Below are 25,398 nucleotides of genomic sequence, written 5' to 3'. Positions count from 1 at the left end.
GAGAGAAAGAGAGGCAGGGAAGGAGGGAGGGAGAGATAGAAAGAGAGCAAAAAAGAGAGGAAGGAAGAGAGAGAAAGAGGGATGGAGAGAGAGAGGAAGGAAGGGAGAAAGAGGGAGAAATAGAGCAAAAGGGAGGGAGAGAGAGAGAGAATTTTTTTTGTCCAAACTTTTTTTGGCCCCCCCCATCCCCCCCCCCGCTCAATGTGCCCCATTATTTTGTATATGTAAAAAATGTGCCGCAGCTCAAAAAAGGTTGAAAATCACTGCTCTAGATGATGGATGTCAAACTCGTGACAACATGCTGTTGTCATGTGACATGATGTATCACAACTTTTTCCTCCTCTGCTAAACTGGAGTGGGTGTAGCCAGTGGGTGATGCATATGGCCCGCGAGCTTGACATTCCTGCTCTAGATCATAGAATAATAGAATTGGAATGTTCTCTCTTTGGTTTAGAATCAAATGCACATTATACTGTTCATCAGAGAGATTGGAAGAAACGTCCACCAGTACTATTGTGGATACAGGTATCTGCTACTGAGCAGAATTGGGAGGACTGCATGTTGAAATTTCCTTTTTACAAGGATTCATGTGGGTTTGTAACCCATTCATAATACTGTAGATCAGTTTTAACTGAGCCAGAATGCAAACTCTATATGGACTGAGTTAAGAGCAGAAGCTGTGACAAATATCTTGGCAAATCAGGAATCATCTCTGGCACAGACAGTCAAGCAAGTATCCTGGCATGGCTTCAATAATGTAGTACTGTTGTGGAATCAATGTTCTTCAGCAACAGAAATACTTTTTCAGACTTGTTCCAGCTCTAATTGCCTAAACGCAATCCATTATTGCAAATGACCCATGTATTTCACTACATCTTCCTTGGCTCCTTGCAAATTACACTATTTGACTCCTTATAGTACGTCTCTACACATAACTAATTCAAAACAAGCTCTGCTGATTTAATGTCAGAAGAGCAAGTGCAGCATTTACTTGAACTCTAGCAAATTATCTTCCTGCTATCTAGTCTTAAAAATCCCAACATATCATTCCTAAAGGATAGTAAAAAGGACCTATAAATACAAATACAACAATCCAATTGTTTTTAAATGAGTGATGATATTTTAAATCTAATACAAAAATTATGCAAAATAATGGTTCAAATATATTAAAACATGAAAATCCAAGACTTGTATTATGTGCAAAGGAAAAATTAAATATATCATGTGCAAAGTTGAGTTTATTTATTTATAAGGGATACAACAAATCATATGTTTGTTATGACTACCTCCAATGGATTTAAGAATTCATGAACTAGTAGAGACACCTGAACTTCCAAGATACTAATCTCACTCAGATCATTTCCTAATCCCTTGCATAATCTAATATACCTGCTTAATTCCCTGCAATAGGTTCAGTACTTAAGTTAGAATGTTTTTACTTTGTAGAAGGACATTATAAATTTAGAAAACTGCCCTGCTCCGAAAACCTTAGCCATTTCTATTATATTTAAGCACTTAGCGTCTATGTTTTCCCCTATTTAATTTGGTTATGAATTACAAATAGAATAAAAATTAATGCAAACTACAAATATAGAAAAAAATGCAAAAAGGAAAAACATTTAAGAGACAAAGGAAAAAAAGAAATTACTTCCCCTGTTATCCTAACAAATAAAAACAATTTTAGTAGCTTATCAGTAAGTACAGTATAATATGAACTCTCTTCATCTCAAATTCAACTATTAACCAAACACAAAAGCCAAAAGCCTCATCATTTATTCTTTATCAGCAAAAGCCCAATAAAGAAAACCAGATATTAATTTTCTAGTTTAATCTTGTTTGATAAAATCTTGGTTCAGACAAAACTCAGCAGTACTTTTTCATGTGGCTTTAAAGATAGGATTGCCAACATGATCACCAGCATCCAATGACGGATATGTCACAAGAATAATAACCATCTTCTTTGAATAAATCAACCTTGTATTGCTTCCCCAAATTTTTAAGAATCTTAGCTTTTAACCCATTCAAATATAGTATATATAGTATAGTAGTGTATATAATATATAGCATATATAGGAAATTGTTTATGGTTTTGGTGCTTTTAATCCAAGAATCTTTCAAAACTTTAACAGACCTCTTTGATCTAATGAGAAAAAGTTATCCAAGTAACTTTTCTAATTTAATAATTGTGCTTCTCCTTTAAAAGGTGAAACATTTATCAGCTTCATAGGTGTGTCTAATACATCTTTCTCCATATATTTATCATTAGTTGACTCATTTAAGATGATCTTCTTCTGTAAGTTCTTGACATATACTCTGGCTATCACATTAAGTAATTTTTAAGATTACCTTTCAAAAACCTTTGTTAAGGTTTGTTGCTGCATTTTTTTTTTAAATGAACTAAATGATTAACTTGTCCTCTAGTTCAGGGATCTCCAACCTTGGCAACTTTAAGACTTGTGGACTTCAATTCCCAGAATTCCTCAGCCATCTGGTTGAGGAACTCAGGGAATTGAAATCTAAGTCTTAAAAGTTGCCAAGGTTAGAGATCCCTGCTCTAGTTCTTTGAAGTGTCAAATTTTCAAGTTCCCATTGTCATCTTTTCACTTTAAAAAACCCCAAAACTGAAACAATCAGCATTTCCAGTGGAATACTTCCTCTAAATAATTCAAAACTATATTCCAAATAATTTGATCCTTAATCTGTTCACTTTCCAAAATAGATAATTTTTTCTAAAGTTTTTAAAATCGCAGTTAAACCATCTTTCTCCAACAAGGCAACTCACCTAGTGAATGCAATGCAACCTTGCTAGTCCAAAGATCCTTAATCTTCCCACTACAGTTAAAAAAACAATCCCAAAAGTTATTAAGAAATGAGACTCGTTCCTTAAAGCTTTATGTCCTTAAAAAATTGTGCTTTGGGTGTGAGTTTGATGGTATCCTGGATTACCAGCCACTCAATTCACAAGACAACTGCAAACGATAGGTCCTGACTATCCATATTCATGGTCTACTCATGAAGAGTGGCTGTCTGTGGAGTTAGATGGATTATCTCAATGATCTCTCCTACCTCTGGAGAGATTTTGCTGATACAGATCCAGCATCTGACTCTGATTCACTTCATAAATACACAGCCCCTCTACCATCAGCTGTCAGCTCACCATGGTGCTCACTGCAAGTCTCTGATATTTTAAGCAGATTTAATGCCCTTGATAGGCAGTGATTATGGCAGTCCTGCTGTATTCTTTGTCTGCTATTAACACAGATAATCCCAGATTCACGTTAATGTGAAAAATCCTCCCACAACAATGGCGTGCACACGTTAATTTCATGTGATGTTGGTACAGTTCATCTTATTCCACAGCATACAAACAGGAGGATTGATGCAGCTTCCAGTCTAATGAGTTTAAGTGAGAACATCAATTCAGTACTAGTATACAGATTAAACCAGTGCAAAGCAGTTGAAAGGATGCATTGCAAAGGATGTGAGCAATGAGGACACTTTTTCATTTTCAGTTTGTTTTCATATACAGTGTTCCCTCGATTTTCGCGAGTTCAAACTTCGCGAATCGCCTATACCACGGTTTTTCAAAAAATATTAATTAAAAAATACTTTGCGGGTTTTTTTCTATACCACGGTTTTTCCCACCCGATGACGTCATACATCATCGCCAAACTAATAATTTTTGCAAATAAATAACAAAAAAATTATTGTTAATAAATAATTATGTTTATAAATATCAGGATTACTAAGTGTCTTATTCAATGGTGAATACCAGTAATAATGGTGAGTAAATGGTTGTTAAGGGAATGGGAAATGGTAATTTAGGGGTTTAAAGTGTTAAGGGATGGCTTGTCCATAGCCAAAAATGGTGTATTTACTTCCGCATCTCTACTTCGCGGAAATTAAACTTTTGCGGGCGGTCTCGGAACGCATCCCCCGTGAAAATCGAGGGAACACTGTACTACAAAATGGCTAACTTTAGTTTCCTGCAGACTGATTGGAAAGAGGAAACAATGATTCAGGGTTCCTCAGTTTATAAAAAAACAAGCTGTTCCTCTTGTCTGTTTGTTTTGCTTTCTCTCAGTGACATTTAAGAAACTGCAATGGTTAGCCCCCAAAATATAAGTAATGTAATTATATACTTCTATGCACATTTTAATATGAAGAAGGGAAAATATTCAGGCTAACATAGGTTCAACAATTCATCCTTCAACTTCACAGCAAAAAACACAGCAAGACTTCACAAATCAAAGCCCATTACTGCAAAACTCCAGCAGAGTTGAAACAAACTTGAAAACTAGTTTACAGGAGAAAAGAAATTCCTTTGGCATATTCTTCCTAGTTAGTAGGCCCTGAATTATTTATTGTGCAGAAAGAGTTGGATGGATGGAATATAACCACAATACAACCTGGCAAGATAAGCACCACCTATCTCTTCAGAGACATAAAATACAACCTGTTCAACCCAACATACTTTAATACTCAAGATGAAGGTCAAGATAATAGAACCTCCCTCTTCCATTTCTCCTAGACACTTATTAATTGAATTTTATTTCATTAGTGGTTGGGAGACAATATTTTTTCCACTTTACCTGAGGACAGGAGACTAGCTAGAGAGGAGGATGTGCTGAACATAAATTTTTACTTTCCAACGGAGTGGAACAGCCAAAGAATTGTCCTCTTCCATACCATCCATGATAACCACCACACTCTGTGCACTGAAAGGGCCAGGCTAATGGCTACCAGAAACCTTTTTCTCTTTCACATAATACAGAAGAGCAGTAATGTGGTTGCTTATTTCTTTTTATTTAATGACACAAGACATGACGAGTTTGATAAACTTCGGTTGACTACAATTCTAACTCCCTCTAAAATATTGCATAATAGAGATGGCAGAGTCCATTAATCAACAAAGATATGTTCTCCATTTGCTTTAAAACGTGCCATAGTATTGCATTGAATTACATTGCATTGCATTCTGCTTACTAACCAAGAAGTTAAAACATTCATTCATTCATTCATTCATTCATTCATTCATTCATTTATTTGATTTGATTTGTATGCCATCCCTCTCCATAGACTAGGGGCGGCTAACAACAGTAATAAAAAACAGCATGTAAATCCAATACTAAAAACAACTAAAAAACCCCTTATTGTAAAACTAAACTGCTTATCTACTATGAAATACTGTACGTGGAAATTTACTAGCAAACCTGCAGGTATACTTTGGCCACCTTTGGTTTCGGACAGTGATGGCGAACCTATGGCATGGGTGCCACAGGTGGTACGCAGAGCCACATCTGCTGGCATGTGTACTGTTGCCGTAGCTCAGTTCCAATGTGCATGTGTGTGCCGGCAAATTGATTTTTGACTCACACAGAGGCTCTGGGAGGCTACCTTTGGCTTCCAGAGAGCCTCTATGGGGATGGGGGAGGGCGCTTTTTCCTCCCCCAGCTCAGCTCCTGGGAAGACTTTGGATCCTGGGGAGAGCGAAATACGAGGTTACTGGGCCCACCAGAAGTTGGGAAACAGGCCATTTCCGGCCTCCAGTGGGTCTCCAGGGGGTGGGGAAGCTGTTTTTGCCCTCCCCAGGCATTGAGTTGGGTACTCGTACATTCATGATAGCACACATGCACACACACTCTTTTGATACCCAAGGAAAAAAAGATTCACCATCACTAATCTAGGAGGTCTGGGAGATTTGAAATAATTTGTTCATTAAACAATTTTAACTTTAAAGGATTTTTAAAGGAAACAATCACTGTAAAGGATTTTTCTGTTCTTCCAATAAAAATTATTCCCTCATTTAGGTAGAACTAAATGCACTAAATATGCCACTCATCAGGGACAACGTCCCATTATTTATTAAAATGCAGGATTAATGGGTCAGGGAAAATTCCCAGTCTTAATTGGCACATTCACAAACGTTACTTAAGAATACACTTAAACAAAAAGAAATTAATGGTACTTAATGTTTTTCTTGAACATCTAATAGCTATAGTTAATGGCAAATCACTTCCGTATCATTACAAAAGCTACATGCTTGTGTCCATGAAATCATCAAGAATAAATCCAGTTAGATGCAGATTTTATATAATATCAACATTATCAAAAGTTCTGGACAGAAAGCTCATTTTAATAACTAGCAGAAAAGGTTTGATGCAATTAATCATAATGAAATCTATGCATTGGCCATCTATCTTTATTCACTCTTCTTTCCGGGGGAAAAAAAACCAGTCTAAGTTCCTCTCTTTTAGATTCTAAGTTATCTAAGTTCTTTTCTGATTTTCTTTCTCTGCCTGTTCCGCAGCTGCAAGTCCCATCTTTTATGATCATCCCCTAAGCCAGTGTTTCCCAACCTTGGCAACTTGAAGATATCTGGACTTCAACTCCCAGAATTCCCCAGCCAGCATTTGCTGGCTGGGAAATTCTGGGAGTTGAAGTCCAAATATCTTCAAGTTGCCAAGGTTGGGAAACACTGCCCTAAGCAGCATATTCCCCTCCCGTCATTCCTACACGCTATTACCCCTTCTTACTCATCTTTCTGTTCCATATACAGAATATTATTTTTCTGGCAACAGAAAGGCAAATTCAATCATGTGGTAAATCAGGTTGTATCACTTGGATTATGGACTAGATACTTCAATCACTTCTTTTGCCAAAACTAGGTCCCATGTTAAATAATTGTCCTAAAAGGACAATTAACAGATCTCTGAATAAGAACAACAACAAAAGTTTATCTTGAAATTGATTCCCCTTCTGTTTCACTCTATACAGAAGGACAACAGTACCAGATGTTTGAATCATGAAATTGACCTGCTTTGAGATCAATAAGCAACAATGGCTAAGATATACAGTTAAGCTTGTTTACTCTTCTGAAGGGGTAACAGGATCTTGGCAAAGGAAAAAGAAATTAGACTTTCTAAAGACTTGTCTATTCATCATTTCAGTAAAGCTAATGCTTGCATTATGCTTTAGAGAACAAATACACTTTAAGTACTTTAAATTCCTAAAATAGTTATTTAACGTAGCCCATTATTATTCTTGTGTTTATTATTGTAATGGAACCTTCTTTAAAGCTATCTAACAAAATTGGGAGAGGACATTTGAACCAAAACTAAGAGACTGTGATTGAAAAAAGAAAAAGGATTTAGTTTTTTTAAACTTTGTGTGCAGTTGCAGTAGCAAAACCTCTACATGACACAGTTCAATTACTGGCCTTCTAATTTGCTGTTGGATCAGGCACAACTTCACAAGTAACAACCACAATATTTTGCTGTTACTGCACATGTTGTAAAATGGGGACTGTGGGTATTAGAAGGGATTGATATTATGAAGAATCTCGAAAAACTGCTTTTTTAAATGCAGGATATTTATTTCAAGGGATCCTCCAGGGCAGAAAGGTTGAGAAAGGCTGGATGAGAATATTAGCCCTGGTAAATAAATATACATCTTTCTTCATTATTTAGGCAGACCTTTATTCAAAAACGTTTTACATTTTCAAATAGCATAGAACATGTATCATGTTCCCTCTAGGCCTAGATATTAATATAAAAGATAAAGGTTTCCCATTATCCATGCCCAACTTTAGTGGGTAATGCTTATCTCCGTTTCTTGGCTGAGAGCGTATTGTCTGAAAACGAATTGGTTTTCCAGCATACACCAAGGCTCATGGAAAACTGTTACTTACCCACTGAAGTGGTACCTATTTGTCTACTTGCATTTGCAAACTTTCAAAATGCTAGATGGGTTGGAGTTGGAGCAAGTAATAGCCTCTCACCCCATTGCATGGCGGCTATCAGTTCCAGTTGATAAGCTCTTTGCCTTTAACTGTTGAACCATTGCACCCTAGATATTAATAAGACAGAACACCTATTCCATTCTCATGAACTAATGTATTTCAAAATATAACCTATAATTTATGTATAATCTCTTGAATTTCTCATACCTTACAACAGAGGTCCCCAACCTTTTTTGCACCAGGGACCGGCTTTAAGCTAGACCAGTTTTCCATGGCCCGGTGGGGGGGGGGGGGGGCTAGCTGTCAGCGGCGCCGTAAAAGGGGCGATCAAGAGAGGAATGGGTGAATGAATGGACGGAGGGTGGGAAGGAAGGAAGGAAAGAGGGAAGGGACAGGAACAAAAGAAGGGTGCAAAGGAAGCAAGGAAAGGTGTGAAAGGGGAGAGTAAGAGAGGAAGGAGTGAAAGAAGGGAATGAGGGAGGAAAGAAGGGAGGAAGGAAAAGGAAAGCAAGAAATGGAGGGAGGAAAGGAAGGAAAGAAAGAAAGAAAGAAAGGGGGAAGGGACAGGAACAGAGGAAGGAAGCAAGGAAACTTATGAAAGGGGAGAGTAAGGGAAGAAGGTAGGAAGGAGAAAGAAAAGAAGAAATAGAGGAAGGGAAGGTAAAAGAGAGAAAGAAAAAGAGCAAGAAACAAAGCAAGAAAGAGAAAGAAAGAAAGGCAACTTCAAAGAAAGGCTCACTGAGCATCTCTCACTCTCTCTCTCTTTCTATCCCTCTTTCTTTCTCTTCCTTTCTCTCTCTCCTCTTCCTTTATCTCCTCTCTCTCTCCCTCTCTCTTTCTCTCCCCCCTCTCTCCCCCTTTTCCTCTCTCCCTTTCTTGCTATCTCTCCCCCCCTCCCTCTCTCTTTCTCCCTCTCCCTCTCTTTCTCTCTCTCCCCCCCTCTCTCTTTCTCTCTCTCTCCCCCTCTTTCTCTCTCTTCTTCTCACTTTCTCTCTCTTGTTTTCTTTCTGTCTCTTTTGCTTTCTCTCTCTCTCACTCTTTCTTGTTTTCTTTCTCACGCTCTTTCTCTCTCTTGTTCTCTCTCTTGCTATCTCTTTCTCTCCCCCCCTTTCTCACTCTCTCTTTCTCACTTTCTCTCTATCTTGCTGTCTGTTGCTATCACTCACTCTCGTTCTCCGTTCTTCTCAGCGATGACGCGCGCACGCCCTGCCCGCCTCACCTTTGCGAGAGCACTTTCGCCCCGGGCTCTCAGCAAGGGGGTTTGCAGGAGAGGTGGGGCCGGCGAAAGTGATATTGAATGTCGGGGGAGAACGAGCGGTTGCACGCGCTGCCTATCCCCCTGCTAGCCCACTCGGAATATTCAAAATAAGAAAAGCCTTCGCCGGCAAAGGCTTTTCTTATTTTGAATATTCCGAGTGGGCTAGCAGGGAGATAGGCAGCGCGTGCAACCGCTCGTTCTCCCCCGACATTCAATATCACCTTCGCCGGCCTCCGCTGAGGAAAGCCTTTGCCGGCATTTCCTCTCGGCGTCAAGGAGGCGCAGCGGCGGGCGGAGAGAGGGAAGGGGGGGGGCAGCGGCATCCCTCCTGGCCTTGGCGGGCCGCCCAACCCTCCCCACCTCCTGCAAACGCGGCGGGCGGCGGGGGGAGAGCGAGGAGCCGGTTCCGGCGGGCGCGGGGCTTGGCTGGCTGGCGGGGGGAGCGCTGCTGGTGGTGCGGAAAGGCCGAGGGGGCCCTTGCGCCGCGGACCGGCTGAAAAGCCCCAACGGCCCGGTCCCGGTCCGCGGACCGGCGGTTGGGGACCTAGGCCTTACAAGACTGACTACATATTTCCATCATAGTGTACCACAGCATACTATAGTGTTATTTGTTCCTTTTACATACTTTTATTACTGTTATCCAATTATATGCTATATGATAAATAAAATAAACGTTTGCATATAGTCTGCTGAATTGGAAAATACAGAATATCATGTAGACGAAAAATGTTATCATCACTTCACTTATCAATAGAACTACCTACTTCTTGTATTACAGTATAGCTACAGTTTGCTTTACACGAGTGTAATCCTTCTAAAACTGGAGGAATTTGTTTACATTCTAAGAACCTATTTTTAGTTTTACATTTTAAGAGAATGGAAAACATGAAACATTTTAAAGAAATTCAGTAAAAAAAATATGGAAGTACCAAACTATTCTTAAATAGCAAAAGACATGGTATTCATGGGTTTTGCATTCTTGCGTCTTGTAATTTCTCGTATATTAGCTTAATGCAGGGATTACCGTTCCAAAACATGTCAGTAATGTTGTTGTGAGCTGCCCACTCAGGGCGGCTCACAACAACATAAACAGCATACAAATCCAATTTTTAAAAATACAATTTAAAACCCTTATAATAAAATAATCACACAATCCAATCTGACCATACATCAACCTGATGATGGTAAATTTGATGGGATATTGCTACATGAACACATTTTGGAATGCTAAATTACCATCAAATTTGACTAAGTTAGAATTTACTTGGCTTTGCTTTTAACAAAATACTACATTTAGCTTCAGTTCTACTAATATGGATATTATTTCTACAAATATGTGAACTTTTGCAACTATTTTAAAAATCCCAATACTTCAGAAACTTAACATTTAGCATTTGTGTTTGGAACATAAATCTGAATAATATGCAAATTCACCAAAGGGTATGCATTTCTTAGTAAATAAGGCCAGTCGTAAATAAGATAATTTTTGGTTCAGATTTCAGATGCAGATATTGAACACAGAATAAACAGGGCATAACTGGAGAACGTGGATTGCTCCCATATTGCCCTTCTGTTAATGTTCTTAGGCCAATTGGAATCTTTCATTACATAGGAACTCTTACATTTTTGCCTGGTCACAGTTGTAATACAAGAGACTTTTAGAACTGTAGTGCAGTGATTTTCAACCTTTTTTGAGCCACGGCACATTTTTTTACATTTACAAAACCATGGGGCACATTGAGGGGGGGGGGGGGCGGCTAAAAAAAGCTTGGACAAAAAAAATTCTCTCTTCCTTTCGCTGTATTTCTCTCTCCCCCTCTTTCTCTCCCTCTTTTTTCTCTCCATCCCTTTCTTTCTTCCTTCTTTCCTCTTTTTTGCTCTTTCTCTCTCCCTCACTACCTCCCTCTGTCTTTCTCCCTTCCCTCCCTCTCTTTCTCTCTCTTGCTTTCTTTCTCTTGCTTTCTCTCTTGTTTTCTTTCTCTCTTGCTTGCTTTTTCTCGCTTTTTCTTTCTTTCTCTCTTGCTTTCTTTCTCTTGCTTTCTCTCTTGTTTTCTTTCTCTCTTGCTTGCTTTCTCTTTTTATTTCTCTCTCCCTTGTTTTCTTTCTCTCTGAGCTTCGCGGCACACCTGACCATGTCTCGCGGCACACTGGTTGAAAAACACTGCTGTAGTGTATCTAAAATGATCATGTTTTCAGAATTATTTCTGAATTCCAGCTCGCTGCCTGGTTTCTTCCTCTTTAGAATAATATTTTTCATTCTAAATTTCATTCCCTGAAATTTTTATTTGGTTCATACCATATTCTAAAATTATTCCTTGCAGGATAGTTTTACTCTCCAAAGGCCCATTTCACCATTCAGCAATTTATCCCCTTTAGTAAACTTCTCATGAGGAAAAGGTAGCCCAGGAATTGCTAAGCAACATAGGATTCTGGGCAATTAAAGGCTTATTTGTTCAGAGGATGCAGTACTTCAAACATATTTTCCTTATAAACACAACAGATCATTACTTCTTCAGTAGTAGTTGCCAAGAACTAGTTCATACACAGAGACCTTTGAGATGAAAATAACTTTTAAAAATGGCTAATTGGGAGATAAGGTTTCCTTCAATGCCTAAAGGAAATCAAGATCAGAGATTTTAAAAAAATAACCCCAAACAGAAATATAGGTGACACCTTAAAATGTAACAAATGTATTACAGCCTTAGTTTTTCAATGAGTGGAGTCCAGTTCATGAGATACATGAATAAACAGCCTTAGGCATTCTTATCTCATTCTAAGCTGAATAGAGATGCCAAAAAGCCGCTTTGTATAAGGATCATTTACTTCCTTAGAGAATTATTCATGAAGAATAATATCTGGCAATGAAGCGAGAAGTGGAAAGCAGTATTTAAAGACTAAATAGTTTGGTGGGTGAAAGCAGTGAACAGTTTATTCACATCCAATGTAATAAATTTCCATTTACTCATAAATATAATGCTACTGCTTATTTATTAATCAACCAACACTGAGAGACTAAGAAAAAGGTTCAAAGGCGGCAGCATCATGATCAATAGATAAGAGAACTATATTATTTTCCATTTATTATTTTCCATTTAGACCAGTGGTTCTCAACCTGGGGGTTGGGACCCCTTAGAGGGTCGAACGACCATTTCACAATGGTCACCCAAGATCATGGGAAAAGACAAATTTCCCACGCTGTTAGGAACTAAAGCTGTTATTCTGGCACCTTGGAACATATTTTTACAATCCAACCAATCAAGTATTTACAGTAGGGGTGTCCCTCTGACCTTCCTGCCAATCAGCTTAAAGCTCTATTGGGAGAATTGGTGCTAGACTCATGGTTGGGGTCACCACAACATGAGGAACTGTATTAAGGGGTCACGGCATTAGAAAAGTTGAGAACCACTGATTTAGACAATACTCATTTTTCAAGCTCCAATATTGTTCATTTGCTTAGCCTATTATTACTTAAGGAACAACCTCCCAAATGCAGTCTGTTCAGTTCCACTAAACAGGAAGTTTTAATTTTATACCACTGTCCTATTTCATAGCTTTAAGTAAAATGCAAGGTGGGAAAACCACATTTCACCTATTCACCTTTCAGCAATAATCCCCCAAAAGGGCACTTTTTACAATAATAATATTTGCAGTCTGGGGCAAGAGAAATTTAACCGTCTCCCAGTGCTGAAACCTTACAGCTTTTCAGCGGAATCGTAGCAGTTTGCCTTCCCAAAGGCAAATCAAAGCTGGTTAGCCCCCAATCTGTGTCATTTCCAAATTCCATCACTCAAAGCCGAGACAAATGCACACAACACAACTGATGCTCAGTATGGCACAGCCATAAATACAGGGAAATGATATCACATCCCGCCATGATCCGGAATGCCTACAGTAGGCTAAATATATCGGAGTCAACATTCTCATTCAAGCACAGAGCCATGCACCGGGGAAGGGAGGACTTCTTATGCGCCCCCCCGCCCCCCACCTCAAACTCAGGATGCAGCTGAAAGTGCAAAGGAATCGGCAGGAAGGGGTGGAGGGAGAAGCAGTGGGAGAAAAAGAGCTCTTTCCCACATAAAGCGAGTTACCTACCACGCCCGCCCACCCACTTAACTCCCCGGCAGCTTTATATGTATATATATCCGAAAGCCATTCACTTCCAACAGGAAACGAGGAATTCTCTTTAAAAAAAAAAAAGCCACAGCTAGCGTATTGCATTATATCTGCGCGCGCACAGAAAAGCACTGAAATGACAGCTGGAAACACTGGAGGGAAAGAAAAAAAAAAGAAGTAAAAGAGAGGATACATATAATTTTAACTAAAAGCACACACAACCTCGAGCAGTGCACGGTTGCTTTGCGCAGCCAATCCTTATTATTATTTTTGCATGCCACAAAGGGAGGAAAACCCCCCACACAATTCTGTCCACTTACATTGTTTAAATAGTTCCAGACACAAAGCCATGGGTGACACAAAGGATGGGGGGGACTAGAAAGAGAAAAAAGGGATTGAGAGAGAGAAAGAGAGAGAGGGAGGGAGAGAGAAGAGAGAGACCGGCCTTCTTTTCGCCTCAGGAGGAGAAGAAGAGAGAGGAATGGCGCTACGACAGAAGGGCAAAGCCGGATTCCACTCTGCTCATTGAGGAAAAAAACAACAAACGGGCCCCGGTCGAGGAAGGAAGAATGGGGCGGAGGACGGGCGGGAGGCAGAGCCGGGCCTGCCCCCGTGGCGCTTCAGACCCTGGGCAGCTACGGCTGCCGACAACGACGACCTGACCGGGGCTGGAAAAAAAAAGATTACAAAATAAGAGGGAAAAAAAATATATGCCGCGATACACAACAGGCTCAGGCAGCGTTATTATGCACTCACCCTCCTCCCTCACTCACTCACTCAGCCAGCCCCTCCGCTGCCCGTTATGTACTTTCAAAGGGGAGGAGCTTCGGGGTTGTTAAAGCCCCAGGGCTGGCCACGCCCACCTCTCCGGGCCGCGCCCCGGCCGAGCAGCGGGAGAAGGGGAGCGGAGCAGGGCGCTGGCTGGCCGGGGAAAACGTCGTGCCGAAAAGCCGGAGCGGGAAGGAGGAGGAAGAGGAGGCCGGGCGACAACGGCAGGCCTCGACGGCTGCCAATGGAAACGAGGGGGCGGGCGCTATGCAGCACCGAAGCTTGGTCGGTCGTTGCAAAAATAAAGGGAGAAACAGGCAGGCCCGGCCGAGCTACTGCACCAGCTGCGCGCCTCCTCCGACTGCCCGACCGGTTCCAGCTAGTATATTCCGCACATGCTCACAAAGGCCGTCCCCCCTCTCCGCACACACACGTCTGCTCGCCTCAAAAAAAAAAAAAAGCCGAGGGAGGCGACGTAAAGGTCAGCCAAAAAAAAAAAAAAAGGCGAAGGCTTCAAGGCCGCAGCTGCACCGGGGGAAGGCTCGCGCCAACCTCCGCGCTCCGCGAAGTTTTGTTTTTTTGTTTCTCTCTCCTCTCGCCGCCGCCCCTTGTTACTCAAGCGGGGGGAAGAGTTCCACCCGCAGAACAGATGGAGAAGAGGTGTGATCGCCGCCCCCGTCGAAGGGGGGCGCTGTCTTGGGGCGAAGGCCGGTGCGGATGGTGGCAAAGCCGCGTGTTGGGAGCGGTGCTAAAAATACATGCGCGGGTCTGATTCCTTGTGTGTCCAATCACACTTGGCCAATAAAGAATTCTATTCTGTCTCGCAAACTGTTTCAACTCCTACCCTCAAAACGTCACTACAGAGCACTGCACACCAAGACAATTGGACACAATAACATTTTTCCCCAAATGCCATCACTCTGCTACAGAAATAATTCCCCCAACACTGTCAAACTATTTACTAAGTCTGCACTACTATTTCTACTAGTTTTTTCTTCATCATTCCGCATGCAGCAGTGCCGAAAACCAGCATGCGCATGCGTGCCAGCCAGCCGATTGTCTGGGGCACAAGCGCACTCGAACCCGAAAGTTTGGCTTTCCAGAATGTGGCCCCGACGAGCAGACGCACACGCCCTTTTCAGCACCAAGTTCGCCATCCCTGCCTTATACCATCCCAATCAAATGGTTGCCCAGTCTGTTTTTTAAAACTTTTGGTATTGGCGCACCCACAACACCGGGAGGCAAGCTATTCCATTGATTAGCTGTTCTCACTGTCAGAAAAGGCTTCTTTGTGTGTAAGTTGGATCTCACTTTAACCAGCAATTACTGTAACAATCGCTTCTTGTCCTGACCTCAAATGCTTTGTATTCAGTCTCTCGGCCCCTGAAGAAATGATAGTGTAAATAATGAAAATGTCTCTTTAATTCCTGATTTCCTTGACCATATCAGATACCGCCAGGCAAATCCATAAGCAATGAGGCTACAGAAGTCTTAATACAGTCATTAATTCCTGCCTTCTGAATCATAGGGTGCATCCCTCAAGCAGCAACTGTTGCTGAATAGCAGGATATAATCTTCCCTCTGCTGTCCACTTGTGCAAGCTTCCCACATGTATCTCATTGATAACAGTGACTCCGAATGCTGATTTATTTCCCCCTTTCTGAGCAAAGCCGTCATATGCAGTTACCTTAAAAGGACCACTGTTTGATCCAGGAGCAGTTTCAAAAATAAAGATGAAACCATTTTTTTATTTAAATGAACAGAATTCTTTTAAAACTTCAGGGGATAAGGTTAGGTACTTTCAGATCAAATATGTTACTATGTAATACCTGTACTTTATTTTTTTTAAAAAATATGGGAAACCCAGGCAATGTTATTTTTAATTGGTAAACTCCCCTTGGTGCTTCCTTTTCTTTTCTTCCTCTTGATTGTTAAGAAGAGAAGGAAAAGCACAGTGACTTTTGACTGTTTTGAGTTCCAAGACTTGCTCATCTGGAAACACCCTTGTGGACTTCAACTCCCCAAATTCCCATAGCTGGCTAGAGAATTCTGAGATTTGAAGTCCACAAGTCTTAAAGTTGCCAAGTTTGGGGACTCCTGTTCTACACAGAAAACCACCCAATCCAAAACATGTTCTCATAAGCAGCAAATGACACAACATTGATGCTTACATGGGAGCCAGATCCTATAACAAGTCCTGATGTCGGCTATGCCCCCCTCATTTATACCGACAATACAGTGTTCCCTCAATTTTCATGGGGGATGCATTCCGAGACCGCCCATGAAAGTCGAATTTCCGTGAAGTAGAGATGCGGAAGTAAATACACTATTTTTGGCTATGAATAGTTTCACAAGCCTTTCCTTAACACTTTAAACCCCTAAATTACAATTTCCTATTCCCTTAGCAACTATTTACATTATTACTCACCATGCTTATTTATTAAAGTTTATTTTAAAAAAATATTTATTAAAGGTGGGTGAAAGTTTGGTGATGACATATGACGTCATCGGGTGGGAAAAACCGTGGTATAGGGAAAAAACCATGAAGTATTTTCTTATTAATATTTTTGAAAAACTGTGGTATAGACTTTTCGCGAAGTTCGAACCCGCAAAAATTGAGGGAACACTGTATCATTACAGGCCCCAAAATTTTACATGCAAGATTAGAGGGGTCTTCACACAGCCTCCCTCTGATATGATCTATGCTATCATTTGCCACTGATGTCTCTCTCCAGATTCTATGTTGCACAATCAAGTGAGATGTATGCAAAAGAAGTAAGTTTGGTGTCTGAATTCAAAGCAAGAACTAGGTAAATGAGAATTTCCCAGGACACTCCATTACAGATTTCAGAATATTGTATTTTATGCTGAAGAAAATTTAGCAGCACAATTGGGGGAAGGTCTACTAAATCACATATTGGCACATCAGTCTTGGGCAGTCTCAGAAGGTTTAACAATGCATTTTTCTTAACTCTTAAGTTGTCTCACTTGTAACCTGCATCTGCATAACACCTTCCTTCTCCCTATTTTCTCCTTCTTTCTCCATATCTTATTTTAGCAAAAGGACTTAGACTAATATAATGTCCCATAGTCTTTTACAGCATTCTCTAAGCAATTTACAGCCTATTGCCCCCAATAATCTGGATCCTCATTTTACTGACCTCCAAAGGATGGAAGCCTGAGTCAATCTTGTGCCCATCAGGATAGTACTCTTGGCTGTGGGCACAGTTAGCCTGCAATAGTGTATATTAACCACTGTGCCACTGTTGTGGTTAGCTCTGGCCCAGCTCCTGCCCCAAGGACTGTGGATGGTTGTCGAGAAGGTGGTGGCACTCCAGCTCCAACGGTCCTTGGAAGAAGCCGATTATCTAGGTCCCCAGCAGTCTGGTTTCAGGCCCGGTTACAGCACGGAAACCGCTTTGGTCACGTTGATGGATGATCTCTGGTGGGCCCGGGACAGGGGTTTATCCTCTGTCCTGGTGCTCCTTGACCTCTCAGCGGCTTTCGATACCATCGACCATGGTATCCTTCTGCGCCGGCTGGAGGGGTTGGGAGTGGGAGGCACTGTTCTCCAGTGGTTCTCCTCCTACCTCTCTGGCTGGTCGCAGTCAGTGTTAGTGGGGGCTCAGAGGTCGGCTCAGAGGTCTCTCCCTTGTGGGGTGCCTCAGGGGTCGGTCCTCTCCCCCCTGCCATTTACCATCTACATGAAACCGCTGGGTGAGATCATCCAAGGACATGGGGTGAGGTATCATCAATATGCTGATGATACCCAGCTTTACATCTCCACCCCATGCCCAGTCAACGAAGCGGTGGAAGTGATGTGCCGGTGGCTGGAGGCTGTTGGGGCCTGGATGGGTGTCAACAGACTGAAACTCAACCCGGATAAGACGGAGTGGCTGTGGGTTTTGCCTCCCAAGGACAATCCCATCTGTCCGTCCATTACCCTGGGGGGGGAGAATCATTGACCCCCTTAGAGAGGGTCCGCAACTTGGGCGTCCTCCTCGATCCACAGCTCACATTAGAAAACCATCTCTCAGCTGTGGCGAGGGGGGCGTTTGCCCAGGTTCGCCTGGTGCACCAGTTGCGGCCCTATCTGGACCGGGACTCATTGCTCACAGTCACTCATGCCTCATCACCTCGAGGTTCGACTACTGTAATGCTCTCTACATGGGGCTACCTTTGAAAAGTGTTCGGAAACTTCAGATCGTGCAGAATGCAGCTGCGAGAGCAGTCATGGGCTTACCTAGATATGCCCATGTTTCACCATCACTCCGCAGTCTGCATTGGCTGCCGATCAATTTCCGGTCACAATTCAAAGTGTTGGTTATGACCTTTAAAGCCCTTCATGGCATCGGACCAGAATATCTCCGAGACTGCCTCCTGCCGCACGAATCCCAGCGACCGATTAGGTCCCACAGAGTGGGCCTTCTCCGGGTCCCGTCAACTAAACAATGTCGGTTGGCGGGCCCCAGGGGAAGAGCCTTCTCTGTGGCGGCACCGACTCTCTGGAACCAACTCCCCCCAGAGATTAGAACTGCCCCTACTCTTCCTGCCTTCCGTAAACTCCTTAAAACCCACCTTTGCCGTCAGGCATGGGGGAATTGAAACATCTCCCCCTGGGCATGTTTAATTTATACATGGTATGCTTGTGTGTGTGTCTGTTAGTATATGGGGTTTTTTAAATCTTTAAATATTTTAAACTTTTTGGATTATTTATGATTTGTTTTACTCTGTTGTGAGCCGTCCCGAGTCTTCGGAGAGGGGCGGCATACAAATCTAAATAATAAATAAATAAATAAATAAATAAATAAATAAATAAATGCTGCAAGCCTGTTCCCCCCCCCCCGGTGGAATCTGCTGATGAAGGGTCCTCTGACCAAGAAGACATGAGTGACAAGGAGGAGGAGAGTGTGGCAGACAGCTCAGAAGGAGATCAATTATCTATCTCCTCCTTGGATTCGGAACAAGAGTTAGTGATACAGCCACGCATGCGGAGAGCGATGCTTAGGCAGCAACAACTGAGAGATTATTATCAAAGAAAATGAGGCCACCTGTGGCTGGGTGGGGCTGTGGTAATTAGTGATGCTGCTATAAATAGCAGCCTGTGGGTTTGGCCATTGTGGAGGATTATCTGATCATTGTGTTTCGTGCCTGCCTTGTTGACTTTGACCTTTGTGTGCTGATTTTTCCCTGCTTTGAAACTAAACCAGAGCAAAGTGTGTTTCACTTTGTGAAAGAGGAAGGACTGTGAATTGCCTCACAGCTGCAAGCTAAGTATCACAGAAATGATAAGGGACTTGTACAAATTACCAGTTTGTTTGGAGACGAGTGCTCTTTGCTATAACAAAAGAGGGCTTAGTTTAAGTGAATTTTCATTATAAAGAACATTGTTTTGAATTTTCAAATGTGTGTGTGTGTGTGTGTCTGAAATTTGTACCTGTGAATTTTTGGGAGGAGTCTACCAGAGAGCCGGACAGAACAGCCACCAGGCCTTTTCTATGTAAATCCTACAATTTATGCATCTGATGAAATGAGCTGTAGTTCATGAAAGCTTTTAATAACACTCATTGTTCCGAAAAGCTGCTTCCAAACTCCTTCTAACTTCAAACTGGGGAAAATGGACTGAAAGGATGCTCTGTTCAGACTAATGCGTATACCACCTATTGGTGTTTTGTTCAATCTTAAATAAGAACTGTAAAAAACCCCAGTTTTTATATTTGAATAAAAAATGATTTGATTAAATTTCTAAGTCACATTCACTTTCTGAAGTATTTTGATTCAGATTAATAGTTAAATCAGTTCAGATGTCTCTGAATCATTCCAATTATTTCATAGCCTTTGGCATCTCTACAGGAAGGCTTTTTTCCCAGGTGGAATTGACTTTCCAAATGGAATCTGTGATACAACTATTTCATCCAGTTCTGAAAAAATATCATTTTTTAAATATTCCTCAACATCCCTTTAACTTAAATGAACACACTTTCCTTGAATCCCGGTAACAAAGTGAACAGAAATAAAACAATGAAACAATTAAATGAAACTTTTAAGAAAAATGGATTTATTGTAACAATGTATCTAAAAGGTTCCTCACAAGTCCCATGGACCTGTCTGCACCTCTTCTACGTCATAGATTGGGAAACCAAGCTTCAGATTATGTTACATTCTGTATCTATGTTTCCTGTCTTTTCTCAATACACATAACAGCTGAAAACAAGAGCTCCTCAAGGGTGGTGAAATAAAAGATAGCTCTAATAAACAGGAAAAGGAAGTAATATTCCTGATATACTGCTGGAGAGGAAATGTGCTCTGGACTAAAATCAAGGAGACCAGGTTCAAATCTATCCTGATGCATTGGATGACTTGGGCTAGTTATTCTATTAGCCCAAAGTACCTTAGAAGGCTTGGGAAGGAACACTGTTCATGTTTTCTTAAGCTCCTGGGGGAAAGATGTAGGATATAAATCTAACGAATAAATATTGAACATATGTGGCTTCTGCAGTGGGACAAATGTCTGTTGCAAAATATTTCTGGGGAAAACTCTATTTTATCTATCTATCTATCTATCTATCTATCTATCTATCTATCTATCTATCTATCTATCATCTATCTATCTATCATCTATCTATCTATCCTGTCTGTCTGTCTCTCTTTCTATCTATCTATCTATCTATCTATCTATCTATCTATCTATCTATCTATCTATCTATCTATCTATCTATCTATCTATCATCTGACTTCTATGCTGCCCAATCCTGAAGGACTCAGGGTGGCTTACAAAATAATAATACAAATACAAAAGATACAAAGCAATAACAGAAGTCGGATATAATATCTAAAACTAACCCCTTGATAAAACCCATTTATTATAAAAAGACATAATCACATGCATACACACCATTCATACAATTTGGCCATGACAGTTGTCCAATTCGTGGCCCCCAGGCCTGCCGGCAGAGCCGGGTTTTCGTGGTCTTACAAAAGGCCAGTAGATTGGGAGCAGTATGGACGTTAGTTGTAGTTGGTTCCATAGAGCCGGAGCAGCCACAGAAAAGGCCCTCCCCCGCGGCCGCCAACCTGCATTGCTTAGTCGGGGACCTGGAGGAGGCCAACTCTGTGTGTTCTTATTGGTTAGATGCTCTTTCCAATTTTCTGTACTATGTTGCAACCCAAATCTGCACCAGAGCCGGGGTCCTCTTAAATTTTCCTACCGGTGCTCTGCATACATATTGTGATGTTTCACATGTGCAGGCATCCCCTAGCATGTTTTCGTTTTGGCTTATGTGCAGAGGAATGATTTCGCTCCTGCACGTGCTCAGAGAGCTCAAAAATCACCGAAAATTAGGGAGGTGGGGGGAAGAAAGCAGCACACACTGGAGATGTTGTGCCAAAATTGCACAAACGGCGGGCCACTAAGAGAGCAATGCACCAGAGCAATGCACACTGGTAGAAACCCACCTCTGATTTGCACTATATGCCATGCCTAAATAGAAAGCACAGAATTAATGTGGATAAAAGGAAAAAATATTTGCTATGTATTTCTCACATTAAAAAAGAGCATACTGTAATTTTAAAAAATCCAGAAGAACATATTGTAAAACAAAATGGTGGAAGAAGGAAATGCAAGAGGGATTTTTTTTTTAAAGCAGAAATGTGGTTAATGACCTTTCAGCATTTAATAAGGTTAATGCACCAGATTTCAAGTAAAGCATATATCTGTGGGATTTTATTCATCCTATTATTTAGATGGGTATACTGTGTCACTGGGACAACACTGGAGGCCACAGAGTTCAGTATACATGTATTTCTCCTGGATTTAAAGATTTCAAACTTCAGAGGGGAAATCTGACACAAAAGGTAAGCTAGAATTCCAAACTAGAGATGTGAAAGGAACTATATTCTAATTTTTCTTGATGCTCCTTCATACCACCAAAGAAACATATGAACGACCCCAGCATTTTCTTTTGTGTCTCCAAGGAAGAAAAGTAGCTAAACACGCAAACTTAAGTGCCTTTACTTCTATGATTCTGATCTGTTCTGGCAAGCAACCTTAAATCTCAGAGGTTTAACTATTCTGCAATAAGATTTAGAAATGTCCACATAGTTCTATTCTAGTATTTCATGTCAAGTACATCCACTTCTGAAGAAGTCCCAAATCAATATACCAAATCATAAACCAGTAATAATTTGCTAATAAAACAGTCATAAACATTAAAGACATTTAAAGGGCTTTGTAACAAATTTATTGGATTTTGCAAAGCATTTAAAAAGCAGTTGATTTAACACAATTTTCTACGTTGCTTGTGCATGAATACACATGCACAAATACATCTACTAAGACTTCCCACAAAACACTTGTGCCCATTGATGTACTGTATGTGGAAACAACTGGGGAATTTTTTTTTGAAGCAACCACACTAGACTTTCCAGAGTGAACAGTTGCTTTATCACTCAGAAGAGATGACTTGCTTGTGGCAACTTTCTTTAAATAGTGCCTCTTATGATTGCTTTGCACAGCCCTACAATTACATAGTAATTAATTGCTACGTGGCCCATTGAGATGAAGACAAAGATGCCATCATATGTATACTCTACAAAACAGAATTTATCATGATTAGACAATATTATCTTTTAAAAATAGGTAGGTTTCTATGATGTAGTCTGAGGACTAAATAAATGAGTCATAAACATATTTTTGTACTTCTGTTTGGAAGCAAAATTAATGTTTTTGATATTTAGTTCACTGCTGCAAGATTTTTTTTAGATGACACCATCTGCCTAAGTTTAATTGGTATTTTATGTCTTTTCAATGTAATTGCACGTATAACACAATCATGATTATCATGATGAAAGAACCCAGAATGGTTTATAAAAGAATATAAATAATTTTGAATTAAATAATAATTAACAACAAACCAATGATATTAAAAAGCAGTTAATAAAACTTTAAAATCTATGCTAGTTTGGGGAGATTTTACTTGAAACAAAGCTACTCCTGGTCATGGTCACTCATATCCTTGGGACCTCCAGACTAGACTATTGCAATGTGCTGTATATGGGGCTGCCCTTGAAGACCATCTGTAAAATGCGGCAGCATGGGCAATTAATTGTTTGATTCATATGACATCACTGCTTTGTGAGATTGCATTGACTTCTCACGTGCTTTCTGGTGCAATTCAAGGTGCCGGTAGTTACCTTTAAGCAATGGTTTGGTGGGTACGGTGTGGTTTGTTGGATGTGGCTTGGTAGGCATGGCAGTGGAAGGGTACTGCAAGATCCCCATTCCTGGGGGAAGGATATTGCAATATCTCCATTCCCACCCCATTCTGGGCCAGCCACAGTTGCTATTTGCCAGGTCTCTGAACTACTCAAAATTTCCGCTACTGGTCCTCCAAACTACTCAAAATTTATTTATTTATTTATTTATTTTGTCCAATACACAATGAGAGTTTTAGTGGATATATATATATACACACACATAGTAAAATACATGATGAAGGTTATAGAGGAGATACTCATAGTAAAATATATCTATGAAAGAATAGAAAAGAAGATATAGTAATAGAACATATCAATGAAAGAATAGAATAAGAGATATAGGAATCGAAGAAAGGTATAGGAGATATAGGAGAGTAATAGGACAGGGGACGGAAGGCACTCTAGTGCACTTGTACTCGCCCCTTACTGACCTCTTAGGAATCTGGATAGGTCAACCGTAGATAATCTAAGGGTAAAGTGTTGGGGGTTTGGGGATGACACTATGGAGTCCGGTAATGAGTTCCACGCTTCGACAACTCCGTTACTGAAGTCATATTTTTTACAGTCAAGTTTGGAGTGGTTAATATTAAGTTTAAATCTGTTGTGTGCTCTTGTGTTGTTGTGGTTGAAGCTGAAGTAGTCGCCGACAGGCAGGACATTGCAGAATATGATCTTGTGGGCAATACTTAGATCTTGTTTAAGGCGTCTTAGTTCTAGGCTTTCTAGGCCCAGGATTGAAAGTCTAGTCTCGTAGGGTATTCTATTTTGAGTGGAGGAGTGAAGGGCTCTTCTGGTGAAGTATTTTTGGATATTTTCAAGGGTGTTAATGTCTGAGATTTCCGCTGCCCTTTTTCCAGAATCTGTCAGTACCTGCTGGATTTCACCCTGCCTTTAAAGCTCTTCATGGCCTGAAATTGGGTTAATTTGGGGACCATGTTTCCACAATTGTTTCCACTCATCCCACCTAGTCAGTTGAGGGGGCATGTTTGGGGCGAATCAGATGTTCGAACTCAGGAAGTGGGCTTTTTCTGCCATGACACCTGCCTTGTGGAACAACATTACACTCTTAACTTAGTCCGGCCCTACAGGTCTTTTGCAAGGCCCTGAAAATTTGGTTTGGTGCCTGGGTGCCCAGGAATATTATTGAACCAATCTCTTGACTTTATTTATTTATTTATGAAACCTGGCTGCGTTTGTTAAAAAAATGCTTTTATTGTTTTTACTTATTTTATTGTAATCTGTTCAGAGTCACTTATGTGAGATGGGCAGCTATGTAAATCAAATTCCAGCTTGAAATCCTTCCAAAATGATCAAATAACCTATTTGGCACTTAAAACAGCTGTTTTGTATTAAAAAAAAGAATGTTTGAAACTTTACATTGGGATTTTGGATTCAAGATGGATTGAATGTGAAATATTTTGTACATCCTTAATTAACAATCTAAAAGTGTGCCTAGAAATCAATTAGCAACCAATGTATCTCTTTCAATATTGGCTTCCTATGATCCTGGTATCTTGTACCAGTTAATAGCTGTAGTTTCTGCAACATTTTACAGTACGTATTTGGAGATACACAGCTTCTTTTTCAGGATGTTGTACGCTAGATATACTGTAACAGACAAGTTGTGATGTAGCAAAGAAAATTGTTCACAAATCAAGAGCAGGCTGGAGCCCAGAACGGTAACTAGGATTTTCTCTTCTGAAACTTTTTGTTTTCCTATTTTCTCCTTTATAATAATAACAACAACAGAGTTGGAAGGGACCCTGGAGATCTAGTCCAACCCCCTGCTTAGGCAGGAAACCCTACACTACTGCAGACAGATGGTTATCCAACATCTTACAAACTTCCAGTGTTGGAGCATTCTTCTGGAGGCAAGCTGTTCCACTGATAATAATTCTAAGTTCTTAGTTCTAAGTTACTTCTCTCCTTGTTTAGTTTCCACCCATTGCTTCTTATTCTACCCTCCTGTTCTCTTCTCCTTGCATAAGAAACAAGGCAAAAACTAAACTCCTTATAAAATACAGTACTTTTCAGTTTGAGACATGGGTTTCATCTGGCCTTACTGCTTCTGATTGCACATTGATTGATTGTTATCAAGGATTATTAGGATTTGGTGGCTGGTACCTAATGGAAAGTAGTTTTCTTCTAACATTTTATAGAGCAGGATTGAAATTCTCAGACTGAGACACATTCCTTTCAATATGTTTTCAAGAAAACTGAGCTGGGCTTTGTGGACTGGCAGGCAGCTTTATTGTGGGGAACA

General features: G+C 40.7%; 1 protein-coding gene across 5 annotated transcripts in view; it reads right to left on the bottom strand.

The window, feature by feature from the left end:
• Positions 1-25,398, bottom strand: part of DLGAP4 (DLG associated protein 4) — a 401,980-nt gene that overhangs the window by 71,776 nt on the left and 304,806 nt on the right. For 2 of the 5 annotated variants that reach the window (XM_070744831.1, XM_070744835.1), the window contains exon 1: positions 13,869-14,127. The exons of 2 other annotated variants lie outside the window; for them this stretch is intronic. Coding sequence is in view for 1 of the 3 variants with exons in the window: in XM_070744828.1 (XP_070600929.1) it covers positions 13,433-13,463 (31 nt within the window). In the remaining 2 variants the exon portion in view is untranslated. Of the gene's footprint in view, positions 1-13,432; positions 13,653-13,868; positions 14,128-25,398 lie in introns of those variants that run through there. One more of the 5 variants, XM_070744828.1, reaches the window with a different exon arrangement.

Source organism: Erythrolamprus reginae, chromosome 3 (assembly GCF_031021105.1).
Source record: "Erythrolamprus reginae isolate rEryReg1 chromosome 3, rEryReg1.hap1, whole genome shotgun sequence".
Classification (NCBI taxonomy): domain Eukaryota; kingdom Metazoa; phylum Chordata; class Lepidosauria; order Squamata; family Dipsadidae; genus Erythrolamprus; species Erythrolamprus reginae.
The sequence above is the reverse complement of the archived record's forward strand: the minus strand, read 5'-3'. Positions and strand labels throughout refer to the sequence as shown.